The sequence below is a fragment of the Neohortaea acidophila genome, assembly GCF_010093505.1.
Source record: "Neohortaea acidophila strain CBS 113389 unplaced genomic scaffold BDY17scaffold_10, whole genome shotgun sequence".
Classification (NCBI taxonomy): Eukaryota; Fungi; Ascomycota; class Dothideomycetes; order Mycosphaerellales; family Teratosphaeriaceae; genus Neohortaea; species Neohortaea acidophila.
In genome coordinates, this window is record NW_022985519.1 from 20,513 (window position 1) to 41,247 (window position 20,735).

The 20,735-nt window shown below is 55.3% G+C and overlaps 8 protein-coding genes and 1 pseudogene across 9 annotated transcripts; 3 read left to right on the forward strand and 6 right to left on the reverse strand.

The window, feature by feature from the left end:
- Positions 1-166: 166 nt before the first annotated feature.
- Positions 167-1,408, forward strand: BDY17DRAFT_326835 (uncharacterized protein; the record flags this gene model as incomplete). The annotated part of the gene is made up of 2 exons (XM_033737574.1): positions 167-316; positions 368-1,408. 2 exons carry the CDS (start codon positions 167-169, stop codon positions 1,406-1,408), a joined length of 1,191 nt encoding a protein of 396 aa, XP_033586396.1.
- On the reverse strand, positions 1,253-3,178 carry BDY17DRAFT_26822 (cytochrome P450). Its single transcript, XM_033731921.1, has 3 exons — positions 2,723-3,178; positions 2,499-2,670; positions 1,253-2,448 (listed from the first exon to the last, which is right to left on the reverse strand). The coding sequence occupies exons 1-3, from the start codon at positions 3,068-3,070 to the stop codon at positions 1,454-1,456; spliced, it is 1,515 nt and encodes a 504-aa protein (XP_033586397.1). The 5' UTR covers positions 3,071-3,178; the 3' UTR covers positions 1,253-1,453.
- Positions 3,179-3,372: 194 nt separating this feature from the next.
- BDY17DRAFT_302750 (uncharacterized protein) lies at positions 3,373-5,741 on the reverse strand. The gene is made up of 4 exons (XM_033734452.1): positions 5,232-5,741; positions 4,506-5,184; positions 3,798-4,454; positions 3,373-3,746 (listed from the first exon to the last, which is right to left on the reverse strand). The coding sequence occupies exons 1-4, from the start codon at positions 5,636-5,638 to the stop codon at positions 3,432-3,434; spliced, it is 2,058 nt and encodes a 685-aa protein (XP_033586398.1). The 5' UTR covers positions 5,639-5,741; the 3' UTR covers positions 3,373-3,431.
- Positions 5,742-5,784: 43 nt separating this feature from the next.
- Positions 5,785-7,868, reverse strand: BDY17DRAFT_302752 (putative MFS alpha-glucoside transporter). The gene is made up of 3 exons (XM_033734453.1): positions 7,631-7,868; positions 7,214-7,576; positions 5,785-7,162 (listed from the first exon to the last, which is right to left on the reverse strand). The coding sequence occupies exons 1-3, from the start codon at positions 7,784-7,786 to the stop codon at positions 6,008-6,010; spliced, it is 1,674 nt and encodes a 557-aa protein (XP_033586399.1). The 5' UTR covers positions 7,787-7,868; the 3' UTR covers positions 5,785-6,007.
- Positions 7,869-8,280: 412 nt separating this feature from the next.
- BDY17DRAFT_302753 (uncharacterized protein) lies at positions 8,281-11,194 on the forward strand. The gene is made up of 2 exons (XM_033734454.1): positions 8,281-8,525; positions 8,579-11,194. Exons 1-2 carry the CDS (start codon positions 8,350-8,352, stop codon positions 10,977-10,979), a joined length of 2,577 nt encoding a protein of 858 aa, XP_033586400.1. The 5' UTR covers positions 8,281-8,349; the 3' UTR covers positions 10,980-11,194.
- A 674-nt stretch (positions 11,195-11,868) lies between these two features.
- On the reverse strand, positions 11,869-17,312 carry BDY17DRAFT_340848 (putative ABC transporter; the record flags this gene model as incomplete). Its single annotated transcript, XM_033737983.1, has 7 exons — positions 11,869-12,592; positions 12,653-13,472; positions 13,653-14,893; positions 14,984-15,144; positions 15,199-16,317; positions 16,368-16,876; positions 16,913-17,312. The coding sequence occupies 7 exons, from the start codon at positions 17,310-17,312 to the stop codon at positions 12,070-12,072; spliced, it is 4,773 nt and encodes a 1,590-aa protein (XP_033586401.1). The 3' UTR covers positions 11,869-12,069.
- A 1,002-nt stretch (positions 17,313-18,314) lies between these two features.
- Positions 18,315-19,330, forward strand: BDY17DRAFT_326841 (uncharacterized protein; the record flags this gene model as incomplete). Its single annotated transcript, XM_033737575.1, has 3 exons — positions 18,315-18,455; positions 18,512-19,176; positions 19,237-19,330. 3 exons carry the CDS (start codon positions 18,315-18,317, stop codon positions 19,328-19,330), a joined length of 900 nt encoding a protein of 299 aa, XP_033586402.1.
- Positions 19,331-19,623: 293 nt separating this feature from the next.
- BDY17DRAFT_t34 lies at positions 19,624-19,723 on the reverse strand (annotated as a pseudogene). The gene has a single exon. The product of its transcript is annotated as a tRNA-OTHER (tRNA).
- A 438-nt stretch (positions 19,724-20,161) lies between these two features.
- Positions 20,162-20,695, reverse strand: BDY17DRAFT_326842 (uncharacterized protein; the record flags this gene model as incomplete). The annotated part of the gene is made up of 3 exons (XM_033737576.1): positions 20,162-20,283; positions 20,343-20,556; positions 20,609-20,695. 3 exons carry the CDS (start codon positions 20,693-20,695, stop codon positions 20,162-20,164), a joined length of 423 nt encoding a protein of 140 aa, XP_033586403.1.
- Between the last annotated feature and the right edge of the window lie 40 nt (positions 20,696-20,735).

Below are 20,735 nucleotides of genomic sequence, written 5' to 3' on the forward strand. Positions count from 1 at the left end.
CTTTGTGGCGCAGCTTCGTAAAGACGGGGCGGATGCAGCGATGATGCCGTGCCGGCTGAGCACCAGGCAACCACAATCCTCCCCTCCTTACTTTATCCCTCCTCCTCTCCCTCGTCTCCCTCTCCTCTTCTCATCATCTCATCCCCCGAATCACCTCGTCTACACCATGTCTCTCCATCTCGACATCCTCCGTCGCGGGGCGGAACATGCTCTCTCCAAACGCGATGACTCTCTCGAGCCTGGACAGCCCGGCATGCCCCCAGAGGCCGCCCTGTTCTTCTGCACGTTCATGGTCGCAGTCTTGATCATGATTTCGGTGAGTACAAACAATCGTCCCCAGTCGAAACACCCCGGCTAACCCCACCAGCTCGACTACACCGTAGGCCAACTCATGTCCTCTCTGGCCATGATCGAGTCGCCATCCACCACCCTCATCGACTCCAAGGCTCCCCCACCGTACACCGACGAAGTGGAGTTGATACCTGCCGACGAGCCCGCCGTCCCGGAGACGCTAGAGAACAAACCTACAGTCATCACCGCCAGCATTCTCCGCACACGCCGACGACTTCGACAAGTTGGGGGATTTGGTGGCAGGTGGCGCGGCGCATGGTACGCCATCTTGTACTACAGCAGCCACAGCGTCGTGTCCAACGCCTTGACCCACCTCCTCGGCCTGGGGCTGCTCGGTGCAATGATGGTCTCCACCTTCGTCTCGCTGCTCCTCTGCCGCTTGCACATGTCGTGGACCCACGCCATGATCTCCACTACCAGGCAGCCATGGTTTCCTCGTGGAGGTCGGTCGACAGACTTTCGAACCCTCTTACTGCCCGCCACGGTGTACGCTTTGGCGGAGCAAGCCAGCGCTGCCCTTCCTCTCGGCGTCGCGTTCGCCCTCCGCCTGTACGGCCCCGACTCTGCCTCGCACAACGCAGAGGTCTTGCAATCCGGCTGCCCCCGCGCAATCATGGTCCTCGCCCTCCGCCATCTCGCCGTTCCAGCAACCTATGCCTTCGTGGCAATCGCCCTGGTCCTCCCTGCATCCGTCACCCTGACCCGCATCGAGGCCGTGCTGCTATCCGAGGACCAGACTACCATTGTACCCTTTGACAAGCTCGCAGTCGTTGGAGACATTGACGTCACCGCTCGCGGCAGCGCTCGTCCCCTCTTCAAGCAAGCCTGGCGATCCTTTGACCGCGCCAGCCGATGGCGTCTTGTCAAGCTGTACATCAAACTCTGGAGCATGCAGACATTGGTGGTCCTCACGGCAGCCGCACTGGTTCTCCTTCAACTTTTCATGACGGGCGAGGAGAGGATGACGCAGATTCTCCGCAACTTGAGGGACGCCATCAAGAATGCCGTTGCCGACGCGCGCAAGCAGCCGGTGGACGATGTGGTGGGAGGCAACTGAGGATGGGAATGCACGTTGGCTTAGTTTATGCAATGATTGACTGATTCACCTCCTCCTCACTTCGACACCTGCCCTTCCATCTGCCAGCATTTCAAACCCAAACGGAACCCAGTCTACCCTCCCCCTGCCTTTCTTCTTCGCCTCTTCATAATCTTCCTTGCATAATCTAACCTCCCATCCGTCTAATATCACCCCCAGAGCAACTTTGAGCTCCCCATTGACTAGAAGTCGACCGGGACAGATGAAGCGACCTTTGCCAAACGCAAAATGCCTGTCACTGCTGTTGACCAATCTCTCCCGACCGAGCTCCGTCGTGCCAGGCTCAAACCACCTCATTGGATCCCACACCAGGGCATCTTCTCCCCAGGTGTCAGCATCCCACATGGTCGCCTGATTGACAGATATCATCGTTCCTTTGGGAACCCGGACACCATTGGGAAGCACCACCGCTTTCAAGGCCAGCCGGTCAAGGTTTGTAAGTGTCTGAGGTTTCAATCGCTGAGTCTCCTTGATGCAAGCCTCCATAATGTTCATCTTCGGAAGCGTTGAGGGTAGAATCTTGCCTCCCGATGCTTCCAAGCATGTACCGAATTCCTTTTGGAGCTGATCCACCACGGACTGACCATCGCTTGCGGCATACGCAAGGTCCAGGAGAGCCTGATTCAGGAGCTGTGACGTGGTGTGAAGGGCACCCGCCGCCAGTGCAAGCTGGACAATCACAGGATCAGCACGCGGATCCATCCAGGTAAAGGCGGTGTCACGCTCGGCCGTGCCAAACTGGTGCTCCGCCAAGATCTTTCGTGCTTCTGCAATCTGGTCGCGGCAGACCTTGCACTCCTTCAAGTACCACACGACTATCGGGCGTAACGGCGCGGGCCATGCACGCAGTGCCCGGCACGCTTGAAAGAGGTTGGAGGTATACGTTTGTGTCACATTCTGCCATCGCGGATCTTTGGCAAGGATCCCCCCGGCGAAGATTGCCGCAGATATGCGAGATGTCAGTCGTGAGCAAATGACCGCCCAATCGATCCGACGAAACTCTGCCAATGAATGCGTTAGCTGGTGAAGCTGCTCGTTGCCTTGAACATACCATTGGAATCGCCGAATTCCTCGTCCAGCACGGCAATCGCCTCTTCATAAAAGGTCGACAACATGGGCGCGGTCAACGACGACATCTTCTTCTTGACGAGATCAATCACAAATCGATTTGGATCATTGAACGCTCCGATCCCCTCGAAGCCGGGATAGGCGCCCATGAACTCCTGCCAATCTCCATTAGTTGTGAAGGGCATATTGGAAGAATGCCAAACGGACCTCCGCCACCTGCGCTTGATGGTCAAGATCTGAATGTCCCTCCACCCAATGGATACATGACTTTGGGAGGATAATCCTCTCCCCAAGCGTAGTGATGATCCGGAAGGGCTCATCGCCATATCTCTTCGCCCCCTCTGCCAGAAGTTGCTGTCCGCGTTCAAGAAAGGCCTGTCTTGCGCGTTTTCGTGACCAATCCCCAGCATACGAGTTGATGCATGAGATGCGCGGACACCCGTACTGATGCCATACGAAGTATGATAGGAAGATGGCGAGTACAGCAATTGAAATCGTTCCAATGGGAAGCGACGTTTCGAACCCCGCTAAAAGGATGGTTATGATGCGATTCATTTGTGCTGGAAAAGAAGTCAACAACAATCACGCTTTGCCTGTTCCACCTCCTGCTTCGAGTCCACCGTCAAGATGGGTGGAACTCCGGGCACAAGCTTGGCGGAGGATAGCAATCCGCTCGAAATCCGACCTCCACTTTCAAATCCGCCTATCGTGAGAGGTGCATCGATAGGCTCGACTGGCACGCTTGGGGGTTCGTAGGAAGAAGGGTTCGTGATGGAGGCAATGGCCACTCCCCGCAGCTTTTCGGGATCGAATTCAGCGGCGGCCTTTGTCGATTGCGGACAGAGGAGCAGGGGACGTCGCCTCGTTCTCATGTTTGCTACAATACATCTACTCTATTCAATCTACATAACTTTGCCTAAGACGCATGACCATTCTGGAGTTGTGTGTGTGCAGCTTCTCGCGGCTGCTTTCGCAAACACACCCGCATATGTCCCTTTCCTCCCCGATTCGATCGTAGACTGTAGGGGACGAATTTCAGCGCGGGAATCGCCTTTGCGCCCCGGAGCTGATCTCGAACGGTCGAGTAGTTTGTAAAGGGCGACCCATCCTCCAGCTGCTTCGAAAGAACCCGACACCCGTCCTTCAATACCAGAGCAGGCCAGGTCTCTCCAGTGGATGATTTCGTGGTATTATGCACCTCCACCGGTGCTATGGTGTCGATAAATGTTGTCTGGAGGTCAAGTCAGCGAAAAGTCTTCCATTACACAGCGTACGATCTCGCCTTGAAATGATCCTCCACCCATTCGTTATCAAAGTCTTCCACGCAGTAAATCACCGAGCCTCTGGCCAGTGCAACGACATCCTGGCCGGTTTGAAGGGGAGGAGCCACCCATCGCGGCTTCATGGGAATCTTGAGGGAGAACTTGGGGTTCGATGCGAGCCATGCGGCGGGGATTGTCAAATACCCGCTCTGCAAGACCGCCTCCCGGCACTCCGGCTGTAACACGTGCTGCGTCGCCCAGCCGGGAATGCGAATCTTCAAGTCAAAGTTCTTCGAGCCCTCGATGGAAAATTGAACCGTGTCCTCCCATGGCCATTGAGTCGTTTGTGAAATGGTGGTCTTCTCGTTGCCGATTAAAGTCTCGTGTGTGCTGGAAACAAATAAGTGGACAGCAATGCTTGGGGAGCTAGTGTTGTGGTTTTCGGAACCCCAGACGTAGCCTCCAATCTGGCCGAGCAGCCTCATGATATTCGGCGGGCAGCATGCAACAGTAAACCAGGCGCACCGCTTGTCGACGTCATTATGGGACGAGGCCAGCTGATTGTGATACGTAAACTCCTTCCCGTTGGCGGACATGGAAGTGAGCACGGAATTGTAAAGACACAACTCCATCACGTCGGCAATCTTCCCATCCAGCTGATTCGCTTCTTGTTGCAGCTGGCAGCTCGTTAGCCTCTGCGAGACGGTCAGACGCGGAGATATGCTTACCTTCAGCATTTGGGACGCCCACATCATCACTCCAATGGCGGCACACGTTTCGGAATAGCATCCACCATCGTCAAGGCTCTGCGGGAGAAAGTACTCGGCGCCAAAGCCTTCCCACTGCCGGACAGCCCCAATGCCACCAGTAACATACATCTTACGGTCCACCATATTGTGCCACAATCGATACATCGCAGCACCATGCTTGGGGGTGATGTCATCCTTCGATGCAACTCTCAGCATATCCGTGTAGGCAGCAAAGAGATACGTAGCTCGGACGGAGTGGCCTTCAATGGTTGGTTGAGAAACGATCGGTTCGTGAGCTTGATGATACCAATGCGCTCGAGTGTCGGGATAGAATGCCGGCTTGAAGGCGGGATCATCGCCGCGCTTCTTCGCTTCCCATTCGTAGTAATGCATGCCTTCCATGCCGGTGGGATTGCCGCGTTCCGTCAGAAAATAGCGTGCGAGAGCGAGATGCTTGGGATCGTGAGTGTGGTCGTAGAGGCGCATAAGTGACAGCTCGATTTCGGGATGGCCGGGATATCCATGCAATTGGCCTTCGCCGGGGCCAAAGGTTTTGTCGATCAAATCGACGTACTTGAGCATGACGTTGAGAAGCTTGCCGTTTTTGTACACTCCTTCGTGAGCCAGGGCTGCCTCGATCAAGTGTCCAGCATTGTACCTGTTTTGTGTCAGCTTGCGATGAAATAAAAGCCGCAGAAACCATACATTTCATGCATGTCCTTCACATTGGTAAATCGCTTCCCCGGAGCAACGACGGTGTAGTGAATATTGAGGTAGCCATCGGGCTGCTGAGCTTTCTCAATCATCTCCACCAACTCCTGAACGGCGGCATCAATGTCGGGCATGGGGTGCTGGCGCAAGAAATAGCAAGCGCCTTCAATCCATTTGCCCACATCCGAGTCCCAGAAGAGATGGTTGGGAATGGGCCAGACCAGAGGCTCTTCATCATACACGGGATGCCATTTCAGCTTGAATGCGTCGTAGCGACCCGTCTGCTTGAGCACATCAAGTTGGTATCGAAGGGTGTGGGCCATTACCACTTCTCTCCGTCTCCCGATGAGGCATTCCGGGTGGATGTGCGTGTTGACGAAGGAGGTTTGAGGGTACGCCATGGCTGCTGTGTTGAAGAAGCGTCGAAAAAGATTGTTCCACGATACTGCACTCTGCAATACTTTTTTTCCACCCGTCGATTCGCCCTCTATGTATGTCTGCGCGATACCGGATGAAGTGGCAGCCCCTCCGGCCCGCAAGTGTGGGTGTGCGCACCACCGCACGGACTATCGCGGTGGTGGGTTCGCCGGCGTGGCAATCTGCTCCTCGCGGATTCAACTCCGTGGTTCAGGCTATAACATGGTGGAGTGCAATTTGCAATTCTCTACGTGCCTGATATTGAGCAACATGGCAGTGTAAACAGTATAGACACCCCCGGAACACTGCGCACATCACCCTCCTTCACTCCCCCCCAGCATAAAATCCCCCCTTTACAAATCAATCTTCTCAACATTGTGAATAGCCGCCGTCTTGTCATCCTTTCCAGACGACAAGCTGCCAGTCTCGGATCCAAGCCCTTCGAATTGGACGACAGAGGTGTATTTAAAGGCACGGGCGGGGACTTTATTGTCGAACAAAATGTCAATCTCGCCAAACGGTCGGTCTTTGGTCTCGGGAAGGCGGAACCAGCACCAGATGATGCAAAGGAGATCAGTACCGGCGTAGAAGAGGGCGGCCTTGGCTCCCCAGTTCCATCCCAGAGGAGACACCATGCGAGGGGTGACGGAGTTGGAGAAGATGCCCGTCAGGTTGTAGACGAAGCGTCCAATGGTCACCGTCTTGTATCGGAGTCGTCCAGATGGGGTTTCGGCGACGATGGGATAGCATGCGGGTCCGGTTGTAATCATATTGACGAGTGTCGTAATGACAAACAAGATCGCAATGGCCGTCTTTGCGCTGGCAGAATCGGCGAAGCCCAATCCACCAATAACGATGAGGAACATGAACATGATCGAACAACCAGCAATGTAGATGGTGGCCCGACCGAAATGAGGCATGAGGAACCAGCAGACGACTCCTCCGATGATGTAGCAGGCGGAGAGGGCAATGTTGACGTCGTCGGCCCTGGTGGCACTGAAACCGGCCGCCTCGAGGAATTCGACCGAAAATCCGAGCAAGGCGTTGCCGCACAAGATCTGGGCGGCCCAAACAACGCAATTAATCTCCGTGCGACGCAAATTGGTCCCGCGGAAACAGTCAGCGAAGGTGGCTCCGGCTGTCTCTGCTTTTTCGAGTTCTGTGGTGTACTGGATGTATGCGAGGCTTGCCTCGACCCTCTGGGGCTTATCTTCGCCATCTGGGAGCAGACGGTTCAAGCTTTGGCGTGCCTCGTCAGGTTTCTCGCGGCGGACGGCATTCCAAGGAGATTCAGGCGCAAAGTAGGCGGCGATGAAGAGAGGGACGGGCCAGACCCACTGCAGCGCAAAGGGGAGGCGCCACGCAAGGTTGCCATCAATCTCGGCCACACCACGAACGACACCCGACGAAATCAAGATTCCCAAGCCCCAGCACATGCACACCCAGGAGGTGGCGTACGGGCGCAGGATGGTAGGCACGACTTCGGAGGCGTAGGTGGTGGAGAGGGTCTATACAGCCTGGTCAGTGGTTGCGGTTGATGATGCAGAGAGGACACCAACCTGGAAGACACCCCATGGAATACCGCACATGACTTCACCGAAAGCCAAGACGCCGAGGGAGGGCGAAAAGAAGGGGATGAAGATTGCGCAGACCATCCAAACCATGAAGAACATCATGGTCTTGCGGCAACCAAAGCGATCTTGTGCCCATGTGTTGATCAACAGACCGGTGAGCTGGCCGACCAGGGCCGAGTTGGAAAGACCGGATTGCCACGACGGGGTGATGCCGTACGTGCCAGGCTTGGAGGGGACGGGAGTTCCGAAACGGCGTTGGAATTGCTCTTGGCCGTAGAAGGAGTTGATAATGACGAGATCGTATCCTTCCATTACGAGGGAGAGCGACAGAACCATCGACCAGAAGACCTACTTCAAGTCAGCATCGACGTCTCTGCCCAATTTGTCCTCGCGCCGACTTACGGCCGTCTTGTGGTGTGCGAGAGCCCCACGAATGGTAAGACGTTGATCGGCTTCATCACTGGCGCGCGCCTGTGCAATCAAGTTGTCGACATGGTCGACACTGTCCTTGATGGCCTGCACGCCATCATTGGTGATGGCGACGGTCTTGGGTGCCATGCTGGCGTATGGGGCAAAGAAGACTCGAGAGCGGGGGACTGGGGAAGTTGGAGAAGCTTGGATGTCGAGCCATGTGGTAGATCGGCAGTGGACTAGTTATACCAGCACGAGGTGTGAAGGGGATGCGGTGCACCCACCGGAGCCCAGGCTGGGGTGTGGGGTCGGGGTGAAGCGGGGAGGGTGGTGGGGCGGCTATCTCAAAGAGTCAGGGAAGGAGCGATGCTGCCGTTTACCCATTTCTGCCGGCGCGCACGGCATCACTGCATGCGGAATCAACCGTCGTACTGTACCATCAAATCACAGTGGCGAGTCTAGCGAATGCCCATCACGTGTGCGTGGGCCATTCGCGTGGCGGCGTCCCTCCGGGAAAAAACTACAATCTCCGCCAACGGCGACCGAAGGGTCTAGGCCAGGCCGGTTCGCAGCGGCATTCCCGGGATCCATACACGCCAAGCACTTCCATCAAAGACTTCACCTCGCCCTGCACCCGCCGGAGCAGCCTCTCGTTCGACTCCTGCCCACCCGCCGGTGTGTCGAACGCACGCGACTGCATATCCTCCGGCATGGAATCCCACCCCGATCCCATCCCAGCGTCCGAAAGCACTCCACACGCCCTCCAGTGTCGCATTTGTCATCGCACCTTTGGCCGCGTGGGTCATTTGAAGCGGCATGAACGCACTGCGCACTCCAGCAGTCGTCCGTACGCCTGCCCCAAGTGTTCCCGCACCTTTTCCCGCCGGTATGTCGCGTGGCCAACCCTGCCTCCACCACGGTTTTTGCTAACCATTTTAGTGACGCCCTAACCCGGCACGAGCAGTCGCATCTCGACACGCCAACCCTTCTCCAACAGGGCAGTCGAGCCTGTACCCTATGCGCCAACGCCAAGACTCGATGCTCCGGCGGATTGCCATGCAAGCGGTGTCATGAGCGCGGCTTTGGCTGCGTCTACCCTTCCAGTGGAGCCCCGGAGGTGATGCAGACGCCGCAAAACGAGCCCGCCAGGAATGACCTGACGATGCCACTGGCCCCTCCGCTTCCCCTGGAGGATTTCATGACTGGGATGACTGGTGTCGACGGTTATCTGTATCACGATTGGGATGCCGGCTTCTTTCACGAGACAAACTGGTTGGAGGCGCCGACAATAGGATCCGACGTCAATCTATCGCCATTATCATCAATATTCTTATCATACTCCGAAGCAACAGGCTCTTTTGAAGATGCGTCTCTCACTCATGCCAGCGCTGAAGAGGTTCAGCCTCCCGTTGAAGCCGAGGGTGAAGAAGAGCGCACGGCTTCGGAAGAGGATGTCGCCGCAGAAACGACGCGCAGCGGAGAGTACTATGTCGACGGCGAGTCTGCACGCTTACCCAGGGTGAGACGACGAGTCGAGCGCAAAGCCAGCACCGCACCCGCGCAACCCACGTGGGCCGGAGCCTTCACCCTCCACCTTCCCGACGACATCATCCCGACAGACATTGCGGGGTCATATCCCATATCAGACAACAACTACCGCTGGATCCTGGGCTTTTATAACCGCCTCTGTCGTCTGGATAGCCCCCTGGGAGTCACTTTTGCCGATCATGACCTTCCCTCCAAGTCCGCCTTTGAAGCATTGGCCGCGCTCTGCTGCGAAAAGTTTGTCCCTCACCTCCCATTTCTACACTCGACCACAATCAGCAACAGTGACAGGCACTATTTGCTCGACCTGGCCTTGGCCGCGATCGGAAGTCAATACACCGGCAATGCCTCCCTGAGCGTGTCGATGCATGAATTCACCCGGCGATGTTTACTCATGAGCGAAGAAGACCCCAGCACTCCCACAGGACCGGAAACGGATCTCGCAGCTGCACTCCTCCTCAACATCATCGGAGGAACATATTGTGGGGATCTCAGACTGCGCCGTTATGCCTTGCAGACTCGAAGTAAACTCACCTTTCATTTCGACCGGCTTCGAGGGCAAATTGAACAATCGCTGGTAGAGTCGAACTTTTCCGATTCGACGAGCAAATGGCGGGCGTGGATCGTGCAAGAATCGTGCACGCGTCTCGCATTTTCAATCTGGCTCGTCGATACCATGCTCGTCACCCACTGCGACTCCTCCCCCACATTCCGCCTGGAATCCGTCCCCTTCTCCCTGCCCTGCGCCGATGCACTTTGGCAATGTGAGAATGCAGATACGTGGGAGAAGCTGTACAAAGCCCAGCAGTCCCCAACGACACTCATGGATACGCTGCAGAAGCTTTACTACAACAAACGATTCTCCATTAAGCATACCGAGTTTGTGCGCGTCCTGACGATACATGGACTATTCCACCGACTGTGGGAAGTCGAGCGCTACTACTCCGGAACTCTATCCCACTGGGAGCCGTCATCTGCCCGCCAATCCGGCGCTCCCCCCTTTGCCAAAGTCTCCCCGTGGCTACCAGCCGTCGCCGCCTTCAAAACCTGGCAGAATTCCAGCTGCGACGCCTTGGACGTCTTACACTGGCAAGCCAACAGTACAATCGGACAAATGCGAGGCCTCGAGCACCCCACGGTCCTCCATCTCCACTTTGCACGCGTCGTCCTGCTATGCCCTACTCACGACATCATCGCCCTCGCGCGTCACTTGACCTCGACCAACACATCGCACACGGCAATCAGCCGGGATGAAGTGAACAAGGCGACGAATCTGGTTCGTCGATGGGCCGTACATCACCAACCCAAGGCCCGTCTAGCCGCCATCCATGCCGGAACCACATTCTGGCACATTCGTCGCCACGGGACTGACGCATTCCATGAAGCCCCCGCTTTGGGACTGGCAACGCTGGTCCTCTGGGCATTTTCATTCTTCACCAGCAGAAAGTCAAACTCCGTCCGGACGACTCCAGCCTTGCCAAACCCGGCCGACCCCTCCCTCGCCGTCGGCCCCGATGCTCCAGATAAACATCTCGACTCTACCGAAAGTGGCGATATTATTTTATTGGATCGGCCGACCGACGACGAGCTTGTGCAAGCCTTTGTTCGCAACGGCACCGCCATGCGACCATTCATGAGCGGCGTAGGCGAAGTCTTTGCCCCCGGAGCGCCACCCCGGATTCTCGGCAAAGGGGTAGACCTTCTTCGCCATCAAGGGTGCTGGGGTGGTGGCGAATGGACGACCCTCCTCGAATCGATGCAATTCAGCCGGCGCTTGGATGCACGTTCTCATTAGGCTGAAAATGGTCTCGGCGGCGCATTTACCGTCTACCCCACGGGGTCCCTTCTCCGCTTCCGGGGGGTTTCCACGCAACAAGTCGGTAGGCTCCGGGGGGCCCCTCGGCAGATACCGACCGAACCTGGTCATCCGACCGCACGACGATCATGATCTACACACCTCCTTCTACATACACCTCTGTAGAGTTTGCAAAACCAACGTCCTTGTTCAAATGTGCCTACAATTCAATAATCATTCACGATGATCTGCATAGTCGACATCGTTCAATCTCCCCCGCCAGTTGTACCGTGTAGGATATAAATATGGGCGTGAGATACCATTTTGATCTCGACTCTTCCTCTCGACATCTCTTGACATTTACTCGTTCAACATGGCGTTCAAACACTTCTCCTCCTCGCTGGCGTTGTTAATCGCCGCCCTCATCCTTCTAGTGCAGTCCCAGGACACTTTCCCCGTCTACCAAACCAGCTAAGACGAGTACACGGCGTTGGGTGTTTGAATTTGCCGTCGGTGGCAAGTCCTTGTAGGAAGAAAGGTAAAGGTCTCGAGAATGATCTAGCAATGCAGCTGAATTGGACCATCTCTCTCCCTCTCTCCCTTTTGCTCAGCGTGCTCGAACCTCCAAGCAGTCCTTCACGCGGTTGAGACTGAAGGAGACCGTCCAAAAAGGCCATCAGTAGTATTCTACTTAGCTCTCAGGTATTGTGTTTGAATGTCACTTCCCACCTCCTGCTTGCCCCTCTGCGTCTCGCCGACGTGAATCAACACTGCTGCGACTCCGAGCGGTGGCGTGGCAAGACGACATATCGACTCGTTTCACGGGACAGCCAGGCATTGGAAAGGGTTGTTGCTACCGTTGGTGCGGGGGTCGGAGCGGTGGATGGAGGGGTGAAGTTTGGCGGGCGATGAGGTACCTTCCCGAAACGGAAATTTGCAACGCCGTTCGAACAAGGCTGCGAGAATTCCGCTTCATAATGAAAAGCAAAGTTCCAATATTAGTATCCTACTTATTGTATACCCATCCAGTCTAGTGTATCAGAACGTCAAGCTCCATCTCGCCAACTCCACCTCATCCCTTCAACACGTTTCACTCCTCCTGCTTCCCCTTCTTCCCAGCAAACATCTTCGCAAAAGGCTTCTTCACCGCACCAACAATCTTACCCAGCCCGCCGAAGATGTAGCCAAACCCGAAGCTCCACCCCTTGATACGCACGGTGTAGATGAAGAAATACACCAGCATGTAGTTGGTGCACACAAACACCAAAAATATGCCAAAGTCTCTCCACTTCTCACTGGCCTGAATGTTCAGGCCCGTCAAATAGTCATTCCCGGAACTGTACTGACAGTACTCGCAGACCGAAGTGGCGGAGGGGTTGAGCAGGTAGCCACCGGCGGATTTGGCAAAGTCGCCCGCGTACTCGGCGCACGTCCGTCCGGGAGGTGGATTGAACCGAGCAGTCTCGTCTGGTTGACACCGGACGGGAATGCCATTCAATGTAGCGGCGAGCACGCCTGAGATCCAGTAGGTCGCTGGATTGACATAATACATCCAGTATCTCCAAAAAACCGGAATCTGGGCGTACGGGCGGACAATTCCGTTGAAAAGGGAGCTGAAAATTTCGTTAGCAAGTGCTTGGGCTCATCTGTCGAATATTTGGGGTTATACTCACACCATGACGAAGAAGAAGGGCAGTAAATTCGAGATCACAGTGAATGAGGGTGCAAAGGCACAAATCCACTGACCCCAGCTCGACATGAAGAGGAAAAAGAGCATGGTCATCAGGAAGACGTAGCCAGACACCGAGCTTTCCGTGGGGAGACCAGTAGCCCAGTACCAGAGGGTGAAGTATAGAAAGGCGCTGACCACCGCGGCAGGGATCTCTGCAACAACCTGGGCAGTGCAAAACGCGAACCAGCCGTAGATTCGAGAGGGCAGTTCACGAGCTTGCCAGAGAGCCATGTTTTGGAAGAACTTGGGGACGACGGCATTGACGACGGTAGGCGGGATCGTGACGATGAGGAATGCCGTGAAGAGTCGGTTCTGGAAGTCTTGGACGGAATTGCCCAACTGGAAGAAGGTGAATCCATTAAAGATCCCCACAAGGACAGCGACGAATAGCTTGCCGTAGATGTAGCTGGGGTCTCTCCAGTGCTGCTTAAAGGTCCTTCGAGTGAGCTCCGTCGTCTGTAGCCAGGTGGAAGCGGCAAATGCCTTCTCCTGTTCCTTCTTCTTCTTTTCGGGGACCGTTTGGCTCCGGGTGAGTTTCAAGCCTTCGATTTCCTCGATGACGGCTGCCGCCTCCTTGGAGTTTCTCCATTCTTCGTTCCAGTCGATACGGCTTCCGTCTTCGCGTTTGCCAGGGCGCGCGGCGGTCTCGAGGATGAACTCGGCCACGTTCTTTTCGGGTGGGCAATGCGTCCCACGAGCGGCGAAATAGTCAATGACAGTTTGACCATTCTCTCCGACGTTTCCAAAATAGAAGGTATTGCCTATTTTGAGGGTTAGCAAGTGCCCGTGTCAATCTATGGGTATTGGGTAGAACAAGTGCTGCGCTCAGAGGTCGAACACGCGAAATCCCGCTGGGTGGCAACTGGAAGCACCACCGGCAAGATTATCGCTGCAACCGATCTCGAGGCAGGCATCTTCAAGTTCTTCCTAGATTTTCTTACCTCCAGGATTGAGTGCGAGTATCATATCGAATTCCTGAATGAGAACGGACGACGGCTGATGGATGGTGCAAACAATGGCTTGTCCGGCTTGAGACAGCTTCTTCAAGAAGCGGACGATCGAATAAGCACCCTGAGAGTCCAGGCCAGAGGTAGGCTCGTCGAGGAACAAAAGCAAAGATGGCTTGGCGGCCAATTCCACTCCAATCGTCACACGCTTGCGCTGTTCGACTCCAAGACTCATAATGAGTGCATCCTGGAGATCGTTGAGCTCGAGCAGGTCGATGATGGTGTCAACGTAGGCAAGCTTCTCCGAACGCGGCACGCTGGCATCCTGTCGCAGAATGGCAGAGAATTCCAGAGCCTCACGAATGCTGGCCGTGCCGTCGTGAAGATCGCCTTGCAAACAGAAACCGGTATTCCTCTGGAAAGAGATGCCAAGCGGGCGGCCATCCACAAACATTTCTCCCTCGACACGCCCCATGACTTGGCGCTGAGACAAAGTGTTGAGTAGAGTGGTCTTTCCCGCTCCAGAGGCACCCATCAAAGCAACCATCTTGCCCGGTTTCGCGTATCCATTGACGGAATTGAGAAGTTGGCGTTCGCCGCCGAGGTATGGGACAGTATAGTGGACATCTCGCCAGGTGAAGATGCTTTCACTCTTGGTGATTCCTTTCATAGCACCCTCTTGAGTTTCGCCATCAACAGCAGCGTCGTCGTCCATGGTCTGAGTCTTGCTTGCCGAGCCGTTGCTAGACCCACTGCTTCCCTTCTCCTCATCTGCTGGCGGTGGTGCGGCCTCCTTGACCTGTCGCTTGGCTCGCTTGGTCTTTTTGAAAATGAGAGCGCCGCCACCGGCAGAGGCAAAAGAGACAAACTCGGTCGCAAAGACGGTGACCAGGATGTAGAGCACCGCAAAGGCGATGATGACACCGAAGTTCCGCCAGACGTGTGAGTAGGTGTAGTTGAATGTCGTCTGGAGGTACGTGGGACCGTTGACCGAGTGTGCATCGACCGCGGCTCCCGTTAGAGCGCAGCCTTGGTATGCTGGATCGATTCCCGGGCCCTGAGGAACCAGCTGTTCATTGGCGCACTGCATTGAGCGTCCATGAAACTCGTTTGCGAGGACGGCCTCGAAGGAGTAGGCGATGGGGTTGATGTAGTATAGCCAGCCGAACCAGATGTATCTCGAGAGTAGCTGTGGTTTATGAATCACGTAACCAGTAAACACCACCAGCAAGTTCCTAAATTTCTTCGCATTAGCAACTGCTCTGTCTCACTTCAAGTATGTCGGGGAGAACAAGTCTAATGCTCCCCCTGCCTAGGGGTCTTACAAAGCCAATCCTGAGAATCTGACAGCCGTATCGATTTCCGGAGAGAGTGAGGCGAACATCCGGTACAGTGAGGTGATCATAATGGTCGTTGTGTAGACGAAGAGCAAGTAAATGAAGAATTTACTCGCCACGAGGTCGAGCTCACACATGAAGTACATGATCTGGAGCACAATTGATCAGCAAGAGGGGAAAGGAACGAATCGATGAATACATACCACACTGAAGATGACGACCTGGACGAAAATGACGGGAAAGTCGACAATGACTCGTGCGATATTGACGGCCGATGGACGGTAAAAGGCGTAATCTCGGTGACGGGCCACAACCACGCGTCCGGACACGGCCTTGATGAGCTCAGTCAGTTGCAGCCAACCCAGAAACAGAATCGAGAAGAAGATGGCGCCGCCACGCGAAAAGGCGCCGGCAGTAGACAGGGGCTCGCCGTAGAAGAGCGATCCGACAATCAGACCGTTGGAGATGATGACAAAGGCCTTGGTGTAGAGTGTTGTGGGGTCGCCAAAGAAGAGCCAGAACTCGCGTTTGGTGCAAGCCATGACTTGTCGGGGGAATGACACGGTGTAGGAGGATTTCTTGGGCACTCGCTTCGATTTGTCCTCTTGCACGGCGTTTTCGAAGCGCTTTGCATCGGCAAAGTTGGACTCCTTCAGATATTTGTCGTACTCTTCCACGTCTTGAAGGACCTTTTGATAGTTTGGCGAGGCTCGGAACGCCTTTTCGCGCTCTTCGGGTGTCTTGGGCGTGCTGTCTTCGCAGCCAGGGCGGAATCTCCTCTCGACCGGGTCCGTGCAGGCAGTGAGGAAGTCGGACGTCGTCTGGCGTTCCGGGCATTCGTAGCCGAGATCGATAAAGTACTGCTTTGCATCCTTGGCCGGGCCGGAGAAGACTTCGCGGCCTTCATCGATGACGAGGACTTTGTCAAACAGCTGGTAAATGCCCTCACCAGCCTGGTACAAGGTGACGAGAGTGGTCCGGTTGCTAATGTCAGTCATGATCCGGAGGGAACGGGCGTAATCCAACGCAGTGGACGCATCAAGGCCACGCGTGGAATTATCCCACGCAATAACCGCAGCTTTGGAAGCCAGAGTCTCAGCAATAGAGACACGCTTCCGCTCTCCACCAGACACTCCCCGGGTATATTCATCTCCCACCAGCGTGTATTTGGTATGGGAGATGCCAAAGATTTTCATCAAAGCATTCGCAATAATGGGAATTTCCGCTTTCGACTTCTTTCTCGTTTTGGTGAGGAGGGCGAAGATGAAGGTCTGCCATACGTTCAGGCGGGCAAAATGGATGTCATCTTCGTAGTTGTAGTTCTGTCGACGTTAGCGAGAGAACATCCCCTCAAATTACAGCCAACACTCACCACTTCTCCACGATACATCTTCTTCTGCTTCTCCGCGGGAATACCACCGTACGTCACCTCGCCGGAGACTTCTGCATACGATTCGCGGTTGTTGGCAACGGCCTTGAGGAAAGTGCTGCATCCCGAGCCGGGTCGACCAAGCACAAGCATCATTTCGCCATCACGGACACACCCGCTGAAGCCGTTGATCAAGGTACGCAAGTTGCCCTGTTTCGCGGCAAAAACGGGGAAGAAATGGCAAAGATTGCGATACAAGTCCGGGCCAAACGTACCAATAATGGCATCGGGCAAGGTCCTTGCAAAGGTGGCAGTGGCACCAGTGCCCTTGACGGTGAGGTCCTTGTAAATGACACCGACCTTCTTTTCAGAGGATCCGTCAGATCGACGCTCGAAATGACCCTCACGCATAAATTCCCCAAGGTCCAGCTCGTCTTCATCGCCCTCGTCATCCTTCTTCTCGTCAGGACCTGCTTCGAGATCGGCGTCATCGGATCGATGCTCTTCCTCTTCTTCCACGGCATCCCCATCGGTGGTGGATCGGGTACGCGTGCGTTCATTCTGGGGCCTGTCGGCGGAGGTGCGAGACTTGGTGCGGGATAGAGTGCTTTCTTTAGTCTTGGTGCGCGTCAGACCGCTGCGAATGGTGCTCGATCTCCGGACGGAAGCCGGCGACTCTCCAGAACGCGTCTTGCTAAGCTGGGTGAGGTCCCTTCTAAGCGCTTCAAACTGCTCGACGGCCTCTTGTTCGTTGAAGCCTCCGACGTCGCGCTCGCCAAACGTGCCAGAGTAGTCCTTGTCGGGCTCTTCGACCTCTTCGGTGGGATGCAGCGTGCTTTCCGCGGCGAACCGCTCATCCGTGGGCGCTCCGACGCGATGCCATTGACTCGGCACAGTGCTGCTGTCGACGCGCTGCAGCCTGTCGCGATTGACCGAGTGCGCCCACATCTTGACTCTTCGCTCGGAGAGATGGATGAATTCCGAGGAGGAGCAAAGACGGTGGGAGGGCGATTAGACGAGAGGGAGGATTGACGCGATGGGAGAGGTCGGATGGGAGAAAAGTATATCCACGGTAGGCTTTGGGTCAGACGTCATTGTGGCATGCCGATGTCTCTCGCATAACGGCTATTTTAAATCCATCGCTATCGGGCCCAGCCATTACGCACACAGCCAAGAACGCCTCATGCCATGCGCCGGACATAATCGCGGACGAAGCTCCTAACTCCAGCAGCCAAAAGACGTTGAACGGCGACACACGCTCCAAACGGTCCACAGTTTCGCGGGCCCAAGACTCAAGAGTTTTTTGTTGACGTTTGACATCATTTGTAAGCGGAAGTCGGAACGGATGGGGCGCTCGGCAATGATTGAGATTTGATCGACGACAACCACGCGGTTGGTCCACACAACACACGGCGGACAAGTGCATAAATTGTTGCCGCTCTGCCCTGCTCTTCCACCCGCTCCATCCGCTCTGTATGCACCTTTGTCGTCGGACGTAATGCTTACCGGGGCATGTGAGGTGAGGTGAGCTCCTTGTCCGTACCTTCTCCGTGTGGCGAGCTCCGTCTCGGAACCCGGCCGGCGGTCGTGTGACTAAGCATTCAACCTCACACATGCTTGACATGATGACTGCCACCTCGCTGCTTGCATTGTTTGATTCCCATGAGTGCTGCATTGCTAAGGACCATCTCTCCTGCCCATTCGTCACGCAAGGGACAGGAGATGCAATGATAATGCCATTTCGGCAAATTTGCCGCAAATCCGTCGGGCCATCTGCACTTGCCACCGCATGCCGCACAAAAGCCAAAACGACGCACAAACCGCGCACCTCACTGTCCACTTCACTCACCCCATCCCATCTCCTCAAATGTAGTACAATGAACACACGGCAAGTCTTGCTCTTCTCCCTGTCTTCCACTCCACCCACCCAAGCCACATCGCGAAAACAAGATGAATAGCGATTACCATCCCCCTCTCGCCCTCACCATCCTGAGTGGCATCTTCCTCATTCTCGGAGCAATATGCTTCCTCATCGTCACTGTCGACATCATCTGGCGTCGAGGTTGGCGCAGTATGATGGGCATCATGGTGGTAAGCGAAATATCGAGCCACTCGTCTTTTCATCCCACAAACTGACCCATCTCCAGCCTGTATACCCAATCAACGCTGCCTACATGATGCCCGTCACCCTCTACGTCTACTTCAAGTATGGAAGAGCTGCCAAACCCATGTCGAAAGCACAAGCGTACGCAGATGATTCGAAGACTGGGCATTGCTCATCGAAGCAAGCTCCAACCGATCAAGATTCAGCATCTCCTCCGCCCTGCCATGCTCCTTCCACCAAAGAGAAAGATGAACAACTAGATCTCCCCGACCACCCTCCCGCTTGCCATTCCGACCTCGAAAAAGCAACCCCAGATGATTCCGACGCACACTGCCATCACCACGACGCCTCCCGACCCATGATCATCACGCTCCTTGTCGGCGTCTCCCACTGCGGCGCCGGCTGCATCCTGGGCGACCTCGTCGGCGAATGGCTGGTCTACGGCACCGGCGCCAAAATCAACGGCCACTCCATCTGGGCCGAACTCCTCATCGACTACGCATTTGCCTTGCTCTTCGGCATTGCCTTTCAGTACTTCTCCATCGCTCCCATGAGCGGCGAGTACGGCCCCAAGACGGTATGGAGAGCGGCCAAAGCGGATATCCTCAGCCTGACCAGTTTTGAGGTTGGTGCCTTTGGATGGATGATCATCTACCAGGTTGGGATCTTTAACTACCAGCTGAGCATGGACACTTGGACGTATTGGTGGTGAGTCATCAAGCCTTCACTTACTTCGACTTTAAGATCTCTGCTGACGAGAGGCACCAGGATGATGCAAATCGGCATGGCGCTGGGATTTGCCACCGCGATTCCCATGAATTACTTTCTAATCACGAGAGGTATCAAGGAACCTTGCTGCTGAGAAGTATCACGAGCATGGCGAGATGTACATTCAAGGCTTCTGTAGTGCTGTCACTGCGTTCAAAACCGAAATCAACTTCATCATCCTCCATGTCCCTTTGCTTGCTCGCCGCATCTCAACCCAACTTCGCTCAACGGAAGCGCACTCGCCCGGGTGCAAAAAATGGAGTTGACGCGCTGCGAACAAAAAGTAATGCACTTCCGACACGGCTGCAGGATCATCAGTTGAGTGCATCAAGACTCGCAGTAGGATTGACTTACGGAATCGACTGCATCGTGTCAGCAACTGAACGCTGTCCAGCGTGGACGTGCTCGAACTCACACCCCGGCCATCTCGGCTGCTCGTGAATGCCCAGTGAGAGCGAGATATCCTAACCACTAGACCATATCGGACTTTGATGATGCTTCCGTTGCCACGGATTGATATAAAAACTTGAGCGGCCTGAATAGCGAGCTTCTGCCGTGTTGCAGGCCTTCACGTGCTATCAAAAGCGTCAGATCTGAATAATTAGTCCATGGACAGGCTACACAATTGGAATCTATCGTGCTTTGAGCGCAGAAAGTAGTGAAGACCAGGCAGTGGCAAGTACCTGGGCTGGAGCTGGTCTACATACCACATAGCCTGCGCGCCGATCGCCGGTGCACTGCTTCTGTGACAGTATATTCGGCCTCGCATCCTTCATGAAATCCTCCACTGATATCAAGCTCCCTTGGAGCGCGCTCATGACCGGGTAAGGGGCCTCAGCATCATCTCCATCTGCTGGCCCTGGAATCCATCTCGCCCGTGGTCATCTCTGCGCGAGGCGTTGAGAGTGCTACATCCATCCAGCTTTCAACCCTTGCCACCGCCTTGCATAGCACTCGCATACCCTTGTTGCTTGCCTTCATGCAGTCCCGTGTAATACCCGGCGTAGTACCACGACATCATGAGCTTCTTGAGATCTTCATCCTGGCCTGCAAACTCTGTCAGCAAGGATTCAATTGACAACCAAGGGGTTGAGAAGGCTACCGACCTCCAATCAAGCTCTGTGGCATCATCGCCGCCGGGGGTACAGGGATGGTGGTCGTCTGCGCATTGGCCTGAGCAGCAACGTCTCCGTCGGTGGCGTCCACATCGGCTTCCAGATCCTGAACGGAGTCGATCGCTTTCCCGCCGTTGACAGCGTCGTCGCTTGCTTTGATTGGCCTGGCTACTTTCTCGCCCTTCGCCGCGAGACTGTGATACTTCTACGAATCGTGAGCGCCGACATTCCTGCTTCGTTTGGAAGAGCAGACTCACCTTGTACTCCTCCAGAGCATCATTCCACGACTCCAACAGCGCAGAATCATCCCACACCTCCGCTTGCGAAGTATTGTAATCCGCCATGGCAGGCCACGCTTCCTGGCATTCACGTTGACAAGGCTGA